This window comes from Pavona decussata, unplaced genomic scaffold (genome assembly GCF_977016875.1).
Source record: "Pavona decussata unplaced genomic scaffold, jaPavDecu1.1 SCAFFOLD_217, whole genome shotgun sequence".
Taxonomy (NCBI): domain Eukaryota; kingdom Metazoa; phylum Cnidaria; class Anthozoa; order Scleractinia; family Agariciidae; genus Pavona; species Pavona decussata.
The window spans coordinates 1,365,001-1,387,350 of NW_028145622.1; the positions used below are offsets into that span (position 1 = coordinate 1,365,001).

Genomic DNA, 22,350 nt, shown 5'->3' on the forward strand with positions numbered 1-22,350 from the left:
ATGTGAATCCAATCTCGTACCCAGAGTCCTCTGGCTTTTTGGTCAGCGGGTGGACGCCAGTAGAGACTCTGGGATAATGGAAAAATTTAATTTTTTCGATTGGTCGTCTGCATAACAATGGAAGACCGACAGGAAGTCCGTTGGTCATTTGCGGAAGTTAACCAAACCGGAAACCCCCCAACCAACTTCCTTGTCTTGGAGGGAGATTTGAAATGTCAAACTCGCTGTTTTGTAATTTTTATGTGTGTCACGGTTATTTTATGTTATTTTTTTCATACCAAAAATAAGAAGGACTCCAATTCAAAGACGGGTTTTGAATTATGTCAGTGAAACGGCAATTTCTAGCCGACAAAACATTAGCCGTTTTATCGTAGGAAGTTTGCCACTACTGTCATACGACGGCAAAATGACACGGCCAAATGCGAGCTGAGTTTAAACTGATTACTGTCGCTGTTGCAAAAAATTATTTTCGGAAAATATCATTATATCAGTCAGTTTGGGAGAAAAAGCGGTAGGAGAACGAATCGGTGAAGCCGTTCGCAAGTATGGAAACATTAAACGTATTAGAGAGGACATTGGTGTCGTCAACGTACTAAATATTTCGAACATGTTATTTACTAGTGAAGGTTATCATGGAAAAATAGAGAAGTTCTTCAACATCTATAAACCTTGTCGTGGATAAAAATTTGGAGATGACTGATCTGGTGTGGAGTGGAGTCCATCTCAGGTTGCCGTTTCGATTAATTCTCTTTCGGTTTTGCCGCCACAAGGGAAACGCTGAAGACATCTCTACGATGATCAAACACCGCACACAAGAGCAAAGGTTTCACTTTTGTCAGTCACGGCCCATGGCCAGCTTGCCAAAGAAAAATAATTCAGAAAAAATTGCCCCTTTGAGGCGGAGGTAATGGTGTGTTGAACATTTTTCTTAAATTTTGAGATTTAGTTTTGAGAATTTTGGCAGATTTTGTTCTAACTGTTCCATATTCCATGCAAAATAAGAACAATTAGTTATTTGTCCTAAAAAGGGCCGTGGTGTTAAGTTACCTTCAGATGAAAGTTTAATCTCAAATGTAATAGTACATACAGATTTAAAGATTACTTTTACAGTATAGGGGCAGTTGAGAATAAAGACTTGTTGTTTGTTACTTACTACCATCTTCTCTGCAAGAAAGTCAACACACTGTGACAGTGAAGAGCCACCGAACTTGACAAGTCAAAAAACAGGTGTAGATAATACTGAAGCCTGAAGCTGGACTTCGACTGGGAAATGCAGAAGTACCTTAAAATCCTTGCATTTATTTATTTCCCACATGTACACAGACAAACAATGAAAAGAAAAAAACTCAAGTAGTGGAGTGGAGGCTCAATAAAAGAAATCAATATGAGGCTTATGAACATTAAGCCTCCTCAATCTTAAAATATACAAAAGTTATAACATAATATATTGCTTGGAGTTTTTATATAACTCAACAAATAATGTACACTGAGTTTAAAATAAAGATGGCAAAATTTTGAAGGTTATAATGATAGTTTAACTGTACTCTGTTAATGTGCTGTACATTAATAAATGTAAGTAAAAATAATCTAACCTTTTTAAAATATTATTTTTCCCTTCATCTGAAAAAACATGCAAATACTCCATTGACGAAGTATGAGACAAGAAAACTGTGGGTTCCCTTGCAGACAAATATTCCTGTTGAGAGGCCAAAGCAATATTATGCTGTTGCAAAGTGTGAAATCATGTCTAAAGTACCATTTGATGTTAAAAAAAAATAGATGAGCGGTGGTGTGACTTTCTGTGCTATATGTTATAAGGAAGAACACCAAGTCTTTCCTTGAAGGGTTCAATTGGGACGCTATTATTGAGGAGATACAGGAGAAGGCCCCTGCTCGATTTCATTCTACTGCAAGTGTACCTGTTGTACATAAACATGGAAGCCAAGTATCCCAAGTTTGTGTGGCATATGACCTGTAGATAATGCTTGCACAGCCTTGTGCAGAATTAAGTGACCACTTTCATCATAATTATATCCTTATCAAACGCTCCACTTGTAATTTGGCAAATTTACTAGCATAATTATTTTGGCAGTGGATGGATTTTACTGAATAATTTGGTGAAAACAACCCCTTCTATCATTTCTTCATGTAATATTCATTCATGTAATTATTATTGCTAGTAAATATTAGCAAGAAATTTGTGGTAGCCAGCAGGTTTTAGCATAAAAATTATACTTCTTGGTGAATCATATCGTTTATTGTTATTTTGCATTGATAATCAAACAAAAGAAAAAACTTTCAGACATTACAATACTAGCTTGCGAAAAAACTACATTCAATATTTACTAAAGCTGTTGGGGGTAAACTAATAAAATTATGTTTAACCATTATCTCATCAAGTATATAGAATTTTTTAAGTATAATTTGTTGACAAAACTGTTAATTATAGAGTGATTATAGATGAAACAAATTTTTACAGTCAACGCTTGTTAGACCCCCCCCCCCCCCCCCCACCAAAAAAAAATTAATAAATTACTATTCAACTGATATTTTATGGGTTAAAGAAACATCACTAGCCTTATTGTTTATTCTGTTAACAAGCTTAAAAGAAATTTGAAACATCTTTAGATACAGTTTTGTAACTGATGGTATGACAAATTTATATGATTTTGAATTATTATTTTGAATGTGTCTTTCTATTGTTCTAGACCTTTGATCAAATATGCAGCTCACTAGACTTGGTCCAGTCCCACAAACGTTATGCAATATGCTGGATGACTTAGATTGTGGCCTAATAGACAAATCAGAGCCCAGGAAAGGCTTGAACTAAGAGTCACGTTTGACAATTTTCAGTTTTAGTTCTTAGCTAACATTATTGTCAAGGGACCACAAATTCCCACAAGCGCTGTATAATTTACACAGTTCAGCAAAGGTCTCACAACACTGTGCCAATATACAGGATATTGGGGAGTTTGACAATAGTAATTATCTGTCGTCAAAGCAAGAGCTGCAAGATCAGAGAAGAGATTATATTATACTATTCAGCTGCAGAGTGTTGGTTGAGTAGTAATACTTCCCTTGCCTGAAGTCAATTAAATGTGTGATACCTAATAACATTACCATCCAGCCGACTCAAAAGAAATGGCAAATCATTCAGAAATTATCAATTTACCAGTAATGTGCCCTAATCAATCAGAATACATTAGGTAACGTGTGTCAGTATCTGAGCTATCTGACTCAGCTCTTAGTTAAAGTGTACACTCCACGACCAGATGAAGTCGGGCCCCACCAAAATTTATGTCAATTTAATATAAACCCAATTTCCCCAATCTATTGACCCCATCTCTGTGCTAATTTCCTACACTGCACCCAAATTTATTAGAGAACTCACATAAGATAGTTTTAAATTATTTTACCTTGATTACATGTATACAAGAACAGACTAAGGAGATTATATGCATGGTATAGAAATTGACTGACTAAATGAAGTACCATAGTGAGGATATCAACAGTCTCTCAACAATCACATTATAACCAATTTACTGATGAGAGGTGGCATGATTACCATGCTCCATACAGTTCTCATAATTATTTCTCTGTGGTTAGGCAGAATAGCTAACAAATTAAACCTCAACACAACTCACTATCCTTATTTTCAAAGCCTGTTGGCACAATTATCCAATCTCTGTTATACTACTTCATTTTATTTCTAGATATATTATTAGTATACCTGGGAGCAACTCTACAGCACTAGAAGCATGCAAGATGTGAGCAGTCTCTATCAGTTTTGCCAAAAGCTAGGCAAAAGGAATGTTTATTCAGAAAAAAAATTCACAGCTGCTCTTGAATTCATGGCATGTATTAATGCTGATGTTGAAATTGTACTAAGCTTGCATTCGAACACATATGACATTCTAATAATCACTTTAAGAAAAGCGTGCACGCAATTCAGTCTAATAAAATTAAAAAATTTTGAGACGAAAAAAAACTTAATTTACAACAGTAAATACTTATATTAAGAGGTGATTTAAATTATTTTCAAATGGTAACATGTATGTGTTCATTGAATCCCATTTGGAAATAAACTGTTAAGGGAAAGGGAGAAGATAATTTGAACATAAATTTAATACACAGGCAGCTGCTCAGTTCTGTGAGAGAAGAAGTGATGGTTCCTTTTTATTTGTAAGTATAAACAGTAATAAAGAAATATGTTACTTGTCTGTTGTAGCAACGTCGAATTAAGTCCACCTTTCGCTCGCTCTTACGTGAAAAAAAATCCAGTTGCTTTGATCCGCTCTTACGGGAAAAAATCCAGTTCCTTTTGGTCGCGTGTAGAATCAATTTTGGCTTTCTCGAACACTTTCAAGGCTCGATTAAACCTTCAGGCCCAATAGCAGTAACGCGGCTGCCATTTTGGGGCATTTGACTTCCGCTTTAATCTTAAGCATGCGCACAAAGACCGGAATCCCACGTTTTCTGGGATAAGAAATTCCATTATCCCAGAGTCTCTCCTGGCGCCGCCCCGCTGACCAAAAAGCCTGAGGACTCTGGGTACGAGATTGGAGCTTTTCTTACCATGACCACAGATCGCCTAGAGTCCATTGGCAAGAGTTTTAAAAGAACAATACGCCTCCATGATTTACACTACACTACTTGTAAACAAAGTTTTTCTCACCATTAATTAACGATCACGTGAATGCCCATAAACATTAGAAACGGAATATACATTATGTTATGTAATATTTTGTACATGAAAGATGATAAAATCGTATTTTTGTATTTTGACAAACTTCTATTGGAAATAATTACGTCGATATTTTAAAAGTAGAACGGTAGAAAATAATATGCAAATTAAGACCTTGTCCATTTCAATCAGCCACTTAGTCTGATTCGCCTTGCTATAAACATTCTTATAAACAAGCAGTCTTATGCTATTTTGCTCGGCCAACCTCCTTAAGAATATTGTAATTCTTCGTGCTAACTTATATCAAGAGATTTTAATAGATACTCGAAGACGAATTTTATGAAAGCGGGAAACCGGAAGTGATGAACATTTAAAACATTTTGTCTCGCAATTATTATGGCACAAATACAATACAATACAATAAAAATAAAACTAACCTAAATTGAAAAAATTGTTACAATCTTCTGACCAGTTGTTTTAAAACTGGAGTAAGAATTTCCAAATGGGAAAGATTTCGCCTTGAGAGTTCTAAGCAAAAAATTATGCTCGTATTAAATCGATGCTAATTATGCAAGAAAAATTGCAGTTTTTAGCCAACTGTGAGTGTCAACAGCGCCATAAAAACTCATTTACCAAGGGTTTTCTTTTAATAAACTTCAAGCCCTATGGTTTAGCATAATCCACAGTAAAATTCAAGTCAGTCTGTTGTATCGGCCCGGGTGAAACTTTCGATTGTTTATACGGTACTTTTTGACTCATGAAAACCACGTCTTTTTGAAAAATCCACCAGAAATTTAGAGTTTATTGTAAAAGCCTGAACATCTCCCTGAGATACAAAGAGATATCATACTTGAAGATAATAAAATCAGAAAGATTAAATACAGCCTTTTCGATTTTCTAGAGATCGACAAACTTGCATAATTTTCAGCTATCAAATTAGCCTATTTACCCTCTTTTGCAAAAATGTCAATTTCTCCCCAACGAAAAAATATTTTTCAAAACAAACTGCACAGGGGTTATTCTAACATGATAGGGTATCAAACTTGAAACTATGAGCGAAATCGATTTTTTGACCGCTGCCACAAGTATTTGATGTTGTCTGGTTTTTACTGACATTGGCTCTTAAGTCTCATTTCTTTATTTTTGTTAATTTCATCAACGTATTGAAATACAAGGAAACATAAAGGCACGAACCAGAACCAGGCACGAACTTGGTGTTAAGTCGCACAATCTATTTAAGGCCGTGAAATCACACATTCCAGAAAGAAAAAGTACAATTGCGTAACTGCCTCTCCAAGGAGACAAGGAAATTGTCCACATGGTTTCCTCGAGAAGGAATGCTTGAACTATCTTATAGCGTTTTCTTCTTTACTAATATTGTATAAGGCTTGTGCTATCAACGATTTTCAAAATAAAATAATTCCCAAACAGGACAAGATGTAAAGCATTTCAAGTAGTAATATAGTGCCACAAATTGAACGCGATTACACAAAATAACCATGCAAACGACAATATGCAAAGTTGACCTTGAATTACTCATTGTTATTGTATTTTTTTCTGATCCTTCCTAGTTTTAGCTGTTGTCAGGCTGACCGAAGCTGGAAATGGTGAGAACTCAGATTTAATACTGCTGTCGTGTAGAGCCCATTTTATTGTACAACCTTTGCACAAAAAATAAAATTCGCCCTACACACCACAGTATGTTGATGCATTATCAACGAATGACTTTGCAACGTTTTAAGATCCAATTTGGACAGGTATATCACTATCTACAAGTCCTTGGTTAGACCAATCCTAGAATATGCATGTCCGGTATGGTCGCCCTATTTAGTGAAAGATAAGTTGGCAATCGAAAAAGTACGACGAAGAGCATCGAGAATCGCTTTCGGTCAAAAACTATGCGAGATGTCATATGAAGAACGATGCAAATTGTTGCTTAACTGGAACACACTTCAACATCGGAGAGAATACCTATCTTAAGTGGAATGTTACAAGACAGTGTTTGGTCTAAATGGCCTAGACTTTGACGACTCTTTCGACTTTTGTAGAAGTAAAAATACTAGAGCCAACCATCCATACAAAATACAAACTAAATTAGCTAAATTTAACTTCTTTAAGAACAATTATCCAGGAAAGTGAAGCAAAGTTGGAAATAAAAAAAAAATTTACCCCCCTCCCTCCTTCAATTTTTGTGTGGAGGTAGGTTACCTTGGGGGGTAAACAAAAACAACCATATTTGGATCGGCAGATGTATCATCGTTGCCATGGTAACCGCACTAGATGACGTCAGCCCTAGGACCATGTTTTGAGAAAAAGTTCCATTCTCTAAAAGTAAAAGTAAACGAGTTTGGTTCTCGGGTGCATGTGAACCAATTTAAATAAAATTCATGCAGATGGTCGAGTCACTCTTCCAGTTTATAACATTTGCCGTTAAAATAATTTGGGTTTTATAAACAAGGAGAAAATGCTCGTCTTACAATATTCCCTGTCAGCCATTTAGACAAACAGGAAAAACAAGCACAACCATATTCGTAATTTCTCTGAAAGTACTCTTTCCACATAAACCAAATTAGCAGCAGAGATATTGACGTTTCGAAATATCATAAAATCAATTTGGGGAAAACTATGTTCTGGCCATGGGTGCTGAAGACACCTGGGACAAATTGCAAAAAAATGCAAAAATGGTAATTTTGAGGGCTCTAGTATTTGGCTCAAACAGGCTTTAGAAAGAGAAAATCAGCTTCAAAAGTATGTTTTATCATCTTTTCTGCTACCTACATTTAGTAAATAAGGTTTTGGCCAACAAATTTGATGAAATATAAGTTGATACAAAACCTACCTTGAAGGTTTTGGGAATTTCTTCAGGATGCTTTCGTCGCGTGGTTCTCTCCAGTGTCTTAATTTCCTTGGCACGCTCCGTATTTTTGACCAAATCTAGCGCAGACTCTAGTCTAACAGTTACTCCTATCGAATTTCCAGTTTGCCGTGTTTCAGACCAGAGATGATGATGCAAGTAGCCCGCATACACTTGGCAAAGAATAGTTGACAAGGTCCAAAACATGGTCGTAATACTTGCGAATTCTGCCGTCGAGCACCTAAATTCATCAATATTATCCAACCAGGAAGTTAAGTAAATGTGTCGAAATCAATTTACAAAGCAAATACATGCCTTTGAACAATCCAAAGTAAAGTCTTTGGCTAAAATCGAGTCAGATATTGCGATAGTCGACAAGCCAAGAATGGTGAATAAACTGAAGCTAAACTGAAGCTTGAATGAAAATTGAACGCATGATCATAATAGCAGCACACCCAAAAAAAGATTGCTTTTTAGACTGTGAAAATGCAATTACAAATTCAGTTATGATTAACTATTCGTGACAAGAGAATGAAAAATTCGCACGTGAAATGTTACATTTATTTACGTACCTGCACGGTAAAGAATAAGATCCATTTCGTCGCTGATTTTATCACGGTTTATACCAAGTCCGTAGGCTTGCACGTGCCTGGAAATATCCCTTTGACATTCACTGAGTTTTATATTGTTTCCGCTGCACTCACAAACGTCCCTTTTGGGATTTGAAAAAGAACAACTTTCCATTGTCCCGACCAGGATATTTTCCTTCGCACGACGATATGCAAATAAATTTACTTCCGGTCACTTCTCCCCCCACCCCCCCCCCCCACCAAAAAAAACAACAACAACAAAAAACAAATAAATAAACAAACAGAAAGAATGCCAAAATTTGGGCAGGTATTAGGTACTGAATGTGAAAATTTATTAGCTTGGAGAAGACTTAATTATTTATTTCTGGAGGAGAGGTGCGTCAAAAATTCCAACTTCGTAACTTCTAATGCGTACGCTAATGCCCCAGATCAGCGACGTATCTTACATGCAGGCCATCCTTAACATTCAATAAACAATGAATTAAAAAAAAAAACAAACCCAGGAAACATGGGCGGCTTATGTGGTTGCGTAAAACGATCAGTGAAGCGCTTTTATTTTGTCCTCTTTATTCACCACCGTTAAACAGTCATAAAAGCAGATCAAAAGTCGTCCTTTTATCCCTCTATCAATGGTATCTTGTACCAAAAATATCTGAAGAAGAGACAATGCACTTGCGACAATGTCGCTTTATCTGAAGCTACAAAAACAAACAAACAAAAAGCGCATATATCGCACTTTAAAGTACATCCGGTCAGCAGTTGTGCTCCTCGCATTTCCGGTCTACATACGTTTGGTCGTAAACAGGTCGTAAACAACGATTTCTTCGCTTCTCAACCATGCTCCACGGAATGTACGGCTCGATTTAGCCAAAGACTTTATTCAGAAGCGTCGGAGACATGCATTTGCTTAGCTGTGATCTAGAAGCATCTGTTTAACTTCCTGGATGGATTGTATTGATGAATTATTTCGATACTCGACACACGACTGTGTTTGACCTGTTCGACTGTTCTTTATTCGGGTTAATGCATCATCATCTTTTGTCTAAAAGTAGATGTTCGGCGAGGCTAGCCAGCTAGATTTGCCCTTTCCGCTAGAGTCTGTGCAAGATTTGGTAAAGAAAATGGAGCCAACGAACTGAGGAGAGCCCTATCCTGAAGAAATTCCCAAAAGTTGCAAGGTAGGCTTTGTTTCAATTTATACTTGATCAAATTCGTTGGCCAAAACCTAATCAATCAAATCTAGATAACAGATGAGATGAATGGAAAAAACCTCTGAGGCTGTATCGTCTCGAATTATGCAAGATTTCTGGGAGCGCTAAATAAATATTATCTGTCAAGACTGAGGATCCGTGGATTTCTCTACCCGTGATTTCATGCTTATGCTATTTAACTGCAGTAAGATTGAAGGATGTTTGTTTATCACGGATATGAGAGTGTAATATATCCACACACATCTGATCATCGTTGTCTTTCGCCTTCGAGAGCTATGGCTTGAATCTTTCCTGTGAATTCGGGCAAACCGAATCTACTTCTGCCGTAAAGTTTCGTCTCTCGGGAAGTAATGTATACTTATTCCCGGCATGCCATTTTTTGCGCAGTTTGTCATATTGGAGTTACCAGCCACATAATAAGTCGCCGAGATCGAAGAAACTCCCTTCATGGCGGCGAATAAGGCTGTTTTTGTTCATCCCTCCAGGTAACCTACCTCCACACAAAAAATGAAGGGGGGCTAAAAAATTTCATTTCCAACTTTGCTTCACTTTCCTGGAGAATGCTCTTAAAGTGCCTATGGAGTAAAAAACTTTTTGTCACGGTTCGTCAGTTTATGAATTTCTCGGTCTGAATATGTGGGTCTAACTGAACAAAACCTTCTCAATCCGAAATTATAATTCCTGAAAGGTTCGAATTTTAATAGCGCCGGAAAGTGTCTCCATGTTGCGCGCGGCCAAAACGATCGTATTACAAGGTTGTGACGTAGAAAATACTTTGGAACACACGTGTGTTCAGTTGTTATGTCAAAATGCGGGAAATCCATTTTTATAGCCTTTTTCCTTATTTGTCCTAGGAATAAAATAAGCCGGCCCTGCTGAAATTTTTACTGATTTAGCAATTACAATGTCAACTGTAAACTAGCAAAATAGTTTCACTCATTTCTAGAACTGATGTACTAGAGAAATTCAAGAAAATATGTTGCCTATTTTGCCCATCAACTAAAATGGCTGAAACACTGTATACTTCATTGACCATTAAATTTATTTACAAATGATAAAATAAAATAAAAATAAATCAACTTTGCTTAACGAGGGTGACAATTAACAGTCTGACGACTGACAAACCTGTGGCTCTCGGATTCCAGACGAATTGGAATTTGGAAATGTTGGTTTTTGTGGAGGGAGGAAAACCGGAGGACCGGAGAAAACCCTCGGAGCAAGGACGAGAACCAACAACAAACGCAACCCACATATGACACCGAGTCCGGGAATCGAACCCGGGCCACATTGGTGGGAGGCAAGTGGTCTCACCACTGTGCCGTCCCTGCTCCCCATGATAAAACCAAAAGCCATATTTTTGCAAAGTGGAATAAACCTTTCTTAGTTTGGTATAAGTCTTGAGTTGTAGTGTATTAACAGACTGAAGAAATGGTGTTTAACATTGAGGACTTTTCACAGCTGCTTCTGAGTTCAAAATTAGAGTTTGTGGTGCCAACAAACAACTGATGTTACCATGACAACAACGAAATAAGGACGTCAATAAAGGGCGTTTTGGAACATTCCCCTGAACATCGTTTTTCATGCCAAATTGAGTTGGAGTTAGGAATTTTCATTTCCCGCTTTGTTTGATTATTACAGAGAAGTTTGCTTAATTATCAAAACCGGTAGACGCTTATTTTTTTAAGAATATTTCACTGATTGTATTGTGAGACAGTGTCGCAAAAAATATTATATTTTAGACTTTATACAGTTAGAAACGTCTAAAATTATCAAAAAATAATACCGTGTACTTTAAACGATGCAATCTAATTTAAGAACGAAGTACTTTTTCTTGAGAATAACAAATAGCTGCCAAGCATCAACAAAAGTACACGCAAGAACCGCAGGAATGTGCTGACGCAGCGCCAAGGTTTCACAAAATCTCGTAATTTCTATGACAATTACAAAATTTAATGTGAAGTTCTGGTTAAAACATAACCTTTAGTCAAAAAATGAGAACTTGCGTTCAGGTATTAACGAGATGTTTTTATGAAGAAATTTAGGGAGAACTTCACAAATTTCGTCAAGGCCTGGAATTCGGAAATGAACAGGACGCCATAGTTCTAAGACCAGCAACCTCAATCCCGGAATTAACGGTCTAAAATAATTAGATTGTGAGTTTGTTCAAAGTTAGTATGTAAACCAGATTACCAGGGTAAGAACACAAACGAGCAACTGGAAATAGTGATATTAACAATCAGAATGCTGAAAACCATTTACAAACGAACCACAACAATCGACTGGGACTTTACCAAGCGCAATACCAACGGTCGAATTAATATCAGCGACCTACTCTGGAAAGCTGGTTTACTTACCTAGAGCAAACGCCACTCAACCGTTGCCTACAACTACCTGTACCTTACCAACGACTTCTTGATAACATCAAGAAAACAGACAAACGATAAACAAAACGACTAAATTTTACTTACAACAGACTTTAAAATGCAGATAAACACGCACCAATCCCTTTTTACAGTCTTCAGTCAATAGCATCACGGCATAACTGAAAAACTACCAATAACATCTCGACTTGGTTGACCACCCAGGTTTAAATAACAAATAAATTTAGGCCGTCTACTGACGTTCCACAATATGCTTGGCTCTAAGGATTACCTACGCTCTGGTTGTCGAAGCGTCAGTCAATGTCACCAGAAACAGTCCTTCTTAGGACAACACGCACCCAGATGATCAGAATTTACGTCCTTATGATATGACCCCCGTGTTCAAACCATTCATAATCATCAAGTTATTGACAACAAATACGTGGCTCTTTGCATAACAAGCTAACTCCTCATAGGAGCACTTGGATTTTTTCCGAGTATGCCTGTGTCATTTACTGATGAATACATCATTCTCATTTATACAGCAGGCTTAACATAATCCATCAAATTATTTCCATTGCCTTTTATGCCACACATTGACATTCCAATCCTAGCAGTATGCAGGATGTTTGTCCCATGAACCTAGTTTAATGGCCTTAGCTCCCACGAGTTTCCTGTAGCTCAGTGGTAGAGCATCCGACCTAGTAATTGGAAGGTATTACTAATTAGGTTCGACTCCTGATAGGAGCACTCGGATTTTTCCGAGTATGCCTGTTTCGTTCATACAGCATTCTCAAGTTAACTATCTTCCCTAACAATGCATTATTAGGCGTAAAAATTCCTAAGAAGTATGATTAAAATTGTCTCCACCCAAAAAAGTCGATAACTGAAAAAGTTGATGTAACATTACGCCTTGTCCGTCAATTCAAGTGAAAGGCACTATACAACCTAAAATATGTCTTATTAGTTGGAATATGATAATTTTGCATCCACGTGTCTACCTCAAACGCGATGCTAACGTATACCGGGTTTTCTCTAATGGTGACTGTGTACGTTTTACTCTAGTTTTCCTTTTATTCAACGGTTTACATTGGAGCTTTTCTATTTCAGCATTTTGTGGATCTCGACCAAGTCAAAGTAAAATTGTTGGTGGGTCAGTTTCAAGAGTCATTATCGGCCGTGGCAGGCAATGCTAGTTCGCATAAATTTTCCTTTTAAAAGGCCGCAACATTTTGTGGGAATGCAGGAAACAACGTTTTACCTATTTTTTCAATTATTATTATTACTTTTTTTAAATTGTAACTTAAACCTCAAAAATGCAAATGTACCTTTCATTTTAGCTTTACTGAGCTTTATCAACAGACCATTGCATAACTTTGATTTTTGTAAGAAAACGAGTTAAGAGAGACCCACTGAGGGTTTCATGTATTTCAGCCTAAGTAGAAAACGGGATAAACACTATCCAATCCAACCCGCCAACGGTAATAATAAGCTCTGTAACTGAAACAGTAGTTAGATTTCTCATTCCCGGGAAAACCAATCGTGTAAGAATGTAATTCATTACACGATTAATTAACTGACTCTTCGCATCACATAAAGAAATGAGAATGCAACCTGCAAGCAAGCTCACGTTCTGGAACAGTTCTGTGCCCTGACAACCACCAGTTATTACTATTACTATCATTATCATTATCATTATCATTATTTATTTATTAAATTTTTTCCTACTCTTAAAGGGTGCGGTTCTGTTGTAAACAACGCGTTAAAAAGTCCTGGATATCCAAACTCTTATCCAAACGGATTGGACTGTGTTTACCGGATACGTATTCCTTACGGCAAGGAGTTATACATTTATTTTAACCACTTCTCTTTGGAGAGCTCTTCAACTTGTAGGTAAGCAAGAAAATCCACGTAATTGCTGGTTAACCAAACTAATTTTTTAATCCAATGTAATCATTGTGCCAAAGCGTATGAAATGTCTTTCATGAGATTGAGAGTTACTTCTCAGGCAGCGAGATTTCTCGCTCTGCAAATTGGTGAACAATCAATTAGCGTCTAGCACTAATTGGTTGCCTTGTCGGTGGATGATATCAAGTTCCTTGCCAAAGTTTTTGTTGTTTTGTTTGGCAGACATTAAATCTTTTCCACATTTTCGGTAAGAGAGGACTCCGCGAAACGCCAAAAGTTTGAATATTACCCCGCGGTAAAGTTACATCCATTCCATCGTGTGTTGTGTGTTTATCCATTTAGCATGAGTTGATTAAGGGGGCGAGCCGTGAAAATGAATGAGGTGAGAAATCTAGTTCGTTTATTCTGTTGGATTAGACTGCCTAGTTATTAGTGTTAATCTCGTCGCAAAGCTAAATCATAAAGTCTACAAGTATACATTCTAACTCTCTGCTTCTTGCTTTCTTTTCGTAGTTATGACTATTTGAGGATTACTAATGACAAACACCAGACCATTGGTAAATACTGCGGTCAGCAATCTGGAAAAAGCGTGGTTGTAACTAGGAGCTATGCTGAGATATCTTTCCATTCAGACAGGAGTGTTCAATCTAAAGGATACGACTTATATTTTTTATTTGGTTCGTTCGGTACGTAAAGTAAAGGTGAAGCTTAACTTTGTTATCCCTAATCTAGGAATGTTAATCTGGAGTAATTATTCTCTTATATTTCCCTCTGCTAAGGAGTAAGTGTTTGGTTAACGTGAATCATTGATGTGGTTAGCTTTATGTATGAAAGCTTGTTTTTAGACTACTAGAGCTTTCCATAAACAGACGGTAAATGGATTCAACGCACAGTAAACCCATCATTTGCCTTTATATAACTTCTTCGGTTCGGATCGGATCGGATCGTGAAGGCATTCTTCGAATGATACTCCCTGCTTATTGAATTGTAACTTTAAGCTAAAAAATGCAAATGTACGTTTCATTTGAGCATTACTGAGCTTTATTATCAGAACATTGGATAAATTTGACACTTGTAAGAAAACGAGTTAATCAGTTTTGTTAACTGAAGCTTAAGTTTACACTTTGTAGCTATAACGGAGCAAAAAGGACGTTTTTATTACAGCCATCGTTTGCACTCGTCAATATATTGTCCTGGACTGTAATATATACTTGACTTTCCAGATTCTTACAACTTGGCGTTCCAAAATCTTTGGTTCTTCTCTACAATCGCCGTATCTTTTCACCAAATATGGCCTTAAATATAAGAACACAATCTTAAAATACTTAACACGACTTCTTTTCCCCTTTATCACTGTTTATCTGTTGAAATTCTTGTGGGTAATCGTGTCTCCCTCCATTTTCCTTGTATTTAAATGGGTAGGATTTTGCCGTAGTGGTCTGTGTAGGTAGGTTCAGTGAATTTCCCTTCTTCGTCAGAGAATACTTTAAGAAAAAGAAAGAAAAACACCATGGGAACGACAACGAAAACGTCGCTTACAAGTGAAAGTTTGCGTACTACTTTACGATCATTGCAATTCGTTCAAGTATACAACAATGTCGCCGAACTATCCAGTAACCTGTCTCCTTTCACTCTAAACTATCCTACAAAAAGTGTTCCTTTTCCTTAAACATATCGTTTTTATGTCCCTCAATTAACCTACAAACTATATTAAGATAACAGAAATCATTGGCATTATTTTTCATCGCACAAAATTGAAAATGGCACATTCTCAATTTTACAAGAATTTCAGCGTAGATATGAAAGACAAACAGATTATAACAAATTAAAATAAAGGAAATGTCCACTCTCAACTGTTCTTCTCTTAAGCTTTGAGTGCAAAGACAAGTCTGCTGCAGGAAGGCCAATTTAGCTCACAAATCAGCAAAAAAAAAAAAAAGAAAACAGCCGGCTGAGCTGTTTCCAAAATATTGTGACGCCATATTGGTACGTGTCTTGTCCATCTTGGGTTTTTAGCATAATTTTTAATTTAATAACATCGAATAGTACTTTCTAGCTGAAATAAAATGGACGGTCTTGCGGTCCAGCACTGAATGTGACGCCATTGCTCAGAGAAATCACTGTACCTTTCTAGTTTGTTAAAGGAACCTGGTAAAATTACTTAGTTCGTCCTATAATTTGGTAAACTTAAAAGTATACCTTAAGTACGGGATAAGATTTTTCTGGGTTTTTTTTTTTTTTTTTTTTTTTATAATAACTGGTGATTTATTAGGTCATTTCATTTCATACTAAATTTAAAGAAAGATCACCTTGTCATATCTGTCTCAGGATTCCAAACATACGAAAAAAAAAAAGAGTAATAAACGAAATGCTGTGGCTTCCTTACTATATTTGGGTTTTTAGTGGGTATTTCTTTTCATTTCACCAAACTTTTCTGTGAGAAGTTTGTCCAGTGGCTTAATGACACAAACGGATCTAGTTTGCTCCAAGCACGGAAGCGATGCTCTTTGGAAATCTCAATAGCCCTACATCATTGAATAAAAAATTTAACAAAACAATTTTATTTATGCGGTATTACATTTATAAGAAATAAATGAACGAAGAAACACTCCTCCCCCAAGATTTTTTACTAGTATTTAGTATCTTATTAGTATTCATTTTATTATAATTGTATAGTATGTATTGATAATTGCATTGTCACTGGAGAAATTGACTGTATAGAGAAGACGCCTCATCCTTTCACGTGTAATACTCTTGTTTTTTTTTTATATATATATATTAATTTATTGTCGCGAAATGTATTCTCCTGTCACTGTGGTATTTATATTATTATTTTGTTACTCAATAAATACGTTGTTAAATGTTAAAGATCTGTAATTCCTTTACCCTTCATAACTGCTAACGAACTGTTACTGTTATGTAACTTTAATTGTTTTATCGCACTGTTTGGTTGTTGTAACTTTCCTCATTGTTAACTGTTGTAAAGTGAGTATTGTGGATAGTGCAAAACGTGTGCTCAATAAAAGTGGTATTAAAAAAACCCTCTCTAGGAAAAGGAAGAAACTAAAAAACCTCTTTTATTCGACAGTGCGACTGGTAGGTACGAGTGATGATGGTCATTTGGCATCCAAAGGCCGAGTGGAAGTGTTCTACAATGGAATCTGGGGAACAGTATGTGATGACGACTGGGACTTAAAAGACGCTGACGTAGTTTGCCGTCAGCTGGGGTTTGTAGGAGCTGTGGCAGCAAACACGTCCGCAGCTTTCGGGGCAGGAAAAGGACAAATATGGATGGATAACGTACGGTGTTCAGGAGATGAGAGTTCCTTAACAGATTGTAGCCAAAATGGATGGGGAATAGAGAACTGTGCTCACAGTGAAGATGCCGGTGTAATTTGCACTACAGGTGATGAGAACAACTTTTTAGAAGAAGTGCGACTAAAGGATGTTATTTGTATGAGGTAGTATCTAATCGATGCCAGACGCAATCGCAAACACTATTATCATAATTTATTATTTCAAAATAGCGTGTTCCAGTTGACATGCACTTGCGGAACAATTATGACATTTGGAAAGCACAGTAAATGTGAAAGATATTATTAAATAGATGATAACAAATTAAAATAAAGGAAACGTCCACTATCAACTGTTCTTCTCTTTAGCTTTGAATGCGAAGACAAGTCAGTTACTACAAACAGGTCAAGTTGAAAACAAAATCAGAAAACAAAAGCCGAGTCGAGCTGTTTCCAGGAGATTGTGACGCCATATTGGTACCTGTAGTGGCTGCCTATCTTGTTCGTCTTAGGCTTTTAAAAATACAAATAGCAAATATCATTAACATATTTTTTAATGTAAAAAAATTACAACGACGCAAGGGCCATTTGTGATAAGCAAAATGCGCGGTAGATATTTATAAAAGAGAAACTGACCATAAACAAATTAACATTATCGAAGAAATTATATTAGAAACGTCTACTCTCGATTATTCTTCTATTTAGCGTTAAATGCGTTAATGCGTTAGTGAGTAAATTAGGCACCCCAATCAGCAAAAACGCCGATCGATATTTTTCCCAGAAGAATGTGACACCACTATTGTTTGTACAGACTGTCTTGTCCGTCCTAGGTTTTAAATATACTAAAACAACGGTGTAAGAAAAAAGAATTATTTTTGTTTCTAATAATACCTAGTTATTTAGTGGGTTATTTCATTATATACTTAATTTTGAAAAAAATCACCCTGTTTTGTCTCTCTCAGGATTTTAACATATCAAAGCCAAAAAGTGTGGCAAATGAAATTAAGTTTTTTTTCTTTTATGATAGCTGAGATTTTAGCGGGACAGCTTCTTTTCATTCTTAATTTAAGGAAAAATCACCCTATATATATATACAGAAGATCAGGTGCTAAAAATTGGATGAAAACAATGGTCGCATAACCTGTTAAATAAAGCAATAAAACACATTTTATTAGGTAAAGGAAAAAGCTAATTAGGCTCTTTTATGCGACAGTTCGATTGATGGGTACGAGTTATCGTGGTGATTTGGCATCCGAAGGCCGAGTGGAAGTGTTCTACAATGGCACCTGGGGAACAGTATGTGATGACGAATGGGACTTAAAGGACGCCAACGTAGTTTGCCGTCAGCTCGGGTTTGTAGGAGCTATAGCAGCAAACACGTCTGTAGCTTCCGGGGCAGGAAAAGGACAAATATGGATGGATGACGTACAGTGTACAGGAGATGAGAGCTACTTAACACAATGTGGGCACAGAGGATGGGGAATACAGAACTGTAGTCACGGTGAAGATGCCGGTGTAATGTGTAATACAGGTGAGAACAACAATTTTGTAGAAGTAGTGCTACTATTTGCATCCTATTTGTATTAGATATTGTATGTAACGGATGGTAGACGCAATTGCCATCAATCGCCAAAGGCGAAGTAAATATTGTTGAATATTCCCCGAAAATTAAATTACAACGGCGCACCCTAGTTGAAATGAAATGAGCTATCATGCCGGCCATTTGTGAGAAACAAACAGCGCAGTAGCTATATAGAAGGGAAATGGACCAGAGAAGAAGAAATTATATTACAAACGTTCACTCTTAATTGTTTTTCTGTTTAGCTTTAAATGCGAAAATCAGTCCACCTTTAGTGAGTAAATTAGGCACCCAAGTCACTGAGCAAAAACGCCGATCGATATTTTTCCCAGGAGAATATGACGCCAATATTGCTCAGAGAAATCACTGCACCTGTCTTGCCGTCTTAAGCGGCCTTCACACGGCAAACTAAGGTTGGCAAACTCGTGTTGGCAAACTCAAGTTGGTGTGTGTGAACGGCGCAAAAACAGTCGGCAAACAAGTTGGTAAGCTGTTGGCGACAAATAGAACTTGCCTCTATTCTCGACAACTTTTTCACCAACTTTTTCGTGTTGGTAAACTCGTATTTGACGTGTGAATGGTTGGTAAACGTGTGTTGGTGACTGTCAACCAATCAAAACACGCGCTCTATCCAGGTGATTTGCGTGACACTTCACAAAATGGCGGTCGGATGTGAAGACGAACGTGCAACTTTTCAATTCATCGAGGAAGTTCAAAACTGTCCAGATCTGTGGGACGAAAATGGAAGAACTAGCGGAGAAACTGCGGTTAAAAGGCGCGAAGCTCTTGGAAGAGCGTGTTGTACGCTCCAAGGGTAGGATTTCTAATGATATAAGGTTTCGTCCAAACCTTCTATTTTGCCAGCGCTTTCTGTTTCTTCTTCGGCGATTAACATACAATAGGACCAAGACACAAGCGGCAACTCTTCGTGAGTGCCGCTGCACTACGTCGGCCATGTTGCAAATTTAGCGTGTTGTGATTTGACGTGAGTTTGACGTGTGAAGGCACGAGTTTGCCAACTTTTAGAAGTTCGCCAACATGAGTTTTCCAACTTTAGTTTGCCGTGTGAAGGCCGCTTTAGGCTTTTAAGTATACGAAAAGAACGGGGTAATAAAAATGAATTCTATTGGTTTTAGATAATGCCTGGTTATTTTAGGAGATCTCTTTATTTACTCAATTTAAAACAAAAATCACCTTGTCTTGCCTGTCTCAGAACGAAAACGAAATTCTAATTTTTTTTTTTTATGATAGCTAGGATTTTAATGGGTCAGCTTCTTTTCATTCTTAATTTAAAGAACAATCACCCTATAGATACAGCAGATCAGTTGGTAGAAATAAGATGAAAACTGGTCACATAACCTGTTACCTAAACCATAGTTAATCGAGGGACTGGTTAGGACACCTTACCATGAAAACAATAGTGCTGCAATTTATGTTGGAAGGGCCGCCACCATGTACAATCCTTTGTTTTAACGCTCACACCACAGTTGAATATCTTAACAAAAACGTTCCGATTGGTCAGTTGCTCCAACACATTCCAAATTCTATTGTTGTTTGTGCAGGGTCAAGACCAAAAAGGCAAACAAAAACATATAACAAAGACGTTTGTCAGGTTTCATAACCATTGCCTTAAATTAACTATGCCTAAACGAAGGAAACACCTTGTTTAGGTAAAACAAGAAGCTAATAAACCTCCTTTACGCGACAGTTCGATTGGTGGATGCGAGTAATCATGGTGATGTGGCATCCAAAGGCCGAGTGGAAGTGTTCTACAATGGTACCTGGGGAACAGTATGTGATGACGACTGGGACTTAAAGGACGCCAACGTCGTTTGCCGTCAGCTTGGTTTTTTCGGAGCTGCGGCAGCAAACAAGTCGGCGGCTTTCGGGGCAGGAAAAGGACAGATATGGATGGATGACGTACAGTGTGCAGGAGATGAGAGCTTCTTAACAGAATGTAGCCACAATGGATGGGGAATAGAGAACTGTGGTCACAGTGAAGATGCTGGTGTAATATGTAGTGCAGGTGATAAGAAATGTAGTTTTTTTATTAATAATTATTTTATAACAACAGTTTATTTGATTCTCTCTATAAACTCAGGAAGCCTTTTGGAAAATGAGAAATAAAAGGCACTTTTTGTCAGTTTTCGCTAATGTGCTCGTAAAGGAATACAAATATCTTAAGATAATTGATGAAATTTGAATTGTTGTGCTTCTTAGCACAAAGGCTGGCTTATCGAGAAAACTCGGTAAACTGGTGAACAACGTTAAGGTAGGCTACTAATTAAGGTTCTATTAATCGCATTGGTCGAGGATTGTGTGATATCCTGCTTTATACAATGAACAGTGTAAAACTCCCGGTTTGATTGGTGTAGCGGAGTTTTTGATTAGAGGATAAACGCACGAATGACGTCATCGAGTGGTGGGACCGGTTCACTTGATCAGAGTCTAGAGTCCAGCCAGGGTGACTGGCCAACAAAGCGTGCAAACTTTTTGGCGAGTAGCAGAGAAACATAGACAAATTTTCGCAGGAACGCAAAACTGGGTAATGGCCATTTCAAGTGACCTTAATAAGGTTAAAAAAGTTAGAACTTTGTCGTGATGTGAAAAAGAAGGAAATATTTGTCCAAATATATCGCCAATAGAAATCAGGTAATGACGAGTAATCGATCACAAATCGCAGTGAAGCGATTGACATGCTGTAATATTTTGAGGACAGAAATTTCTTTTGGAATAAAAGTTAGTTTTGAATATATTGTTAGTGAAATTCTTTCGGATTATACTCAGTTTAATTTAGAGGATCATAATTGCTTGCGTGTACTAGTCTAAAAGTTTGCTGAAAATTTTTAGACTCAGCTCAATCAACGTAATGCTCGCTCGCGAAATGTGTTCAGATATCTTGGTTGTTGTAAAAACAAATAGATTCCAATATTTTAACGTGGGTAAATATTATCATTATCATTGTCATTGTCATTGTCATTGTCATTGTCATTGCCATTGCCATTGCCATTGTCATTGTCATTGTCATTGTCATTGTCATTGCCATTGCCATTGCCATTGCCATTGCCATTGCCATTGCCATTGCCATTGCCATTGCCATTGTCATTGTCATTGTCATTGTCATTATCATTATCATTACCATCATTATTATTATTATTATTATTATTATTATTATTATTATTTAGTTAATGTTTGTTTTCTACTTTTAAAGGGTGCCGTCAGGTTTTAAACAACGCGTTAAGAAGTCCTGGATATCCAAGCTCTTACTGTCGCCGAACTATCCAGTGCCCTGTCTCCTTTGATTCTAAACTACAAAAACCGTTTCTTTTCCTTAATCACATTTTTGTGTGAAATTTCAAATGCCAACAACTTATTATTCAATTAACCTCCAAACTATATTAAGATAGCAGAAATCGTTGGCACTATTTTTCTTTGCACAAAATTGAAAATGGCACTTTCTCAACTTTACAAGACTTTCAACATAAACATGAAAAACAAATAGGTTATAACAAATTAAAATAAAGTAAATGTCTACTCTAAACTGTTCTTTTTTTTAGCTTTGAATGCGAAGACAAATCAGCAAAAGAAAAAAATTTCGATTGAGCTTTTTCCAAGAGATTGTGACGCCATATTTGAACCTGTTGCATGTTGGGGGGTATCTGTCTTGTCCGTCTTAGGTTTTTAAAAATACAAATATATCACACATCATTGACATAATTTTTAATTTAATAACATAGAATGGTGCTTTCTAGCTGAATTAAAATGGACGGTCTTGCGGGCCAGTTGTGATAAATAGAAAGCGCAGAAGCTAAGTAAGCCAGAAATAGATCATGACCAATTAAAATAATCAAAGAAATCGAAGAAACTTCTC

The 22,350-nt window shown here is 36.9% G+C and overlaps 1 protein-coding gene across 25 annotated transcripts in view; it reads left to right on the plus strand.

Annotated features, from left to right (window-relative positions):
- The window catches only part of LOC146459744 (scavenger receptor cysteine-rich domain-containing protein DMBT1-like), a 62,761-nt gene that overhangs the window by 17,748 nt on the left and 22,663 nt on the right, over positions 1 to 22,350 (plus strand). For 23 of the 25 annotated variants that reach the window (XM_085089080.1, XM_085089085.1, XM_085089086.1 and 20 more), the window contains 6 exons: positions 6,256 to 6,291; positions 13,436 to 13,592; positions 14,121 to 14,293; positions 16,696 to 17,013; positions 18,114 to 18,431; positions 20,188 to 20,505. In XM_085089080.1, coding sequence (XP_084945206.1) covers positions 6,256 to 6,291; positions 13,436 to 13,592; positions 14,121 to 14,293; positions 16,696 to 17,013; positions 18,114 to 18,431; positions 20,188 to 20,505 — 1,320 coding nt within the window. The remainder of the gene's footprint in view (positions 1 to 6,255; positions 6,292 to 13,435; positions 13,593 to 14,120; positions 14,294 to 16,695; positions 17,014 to 18,113; positions 18,432 to 20,187; positions 20,506 to 22,350) is intronic. The other 2 variants (XM_085089089.1, XM_085089095.1) reach the window with 2 other exon arrangements.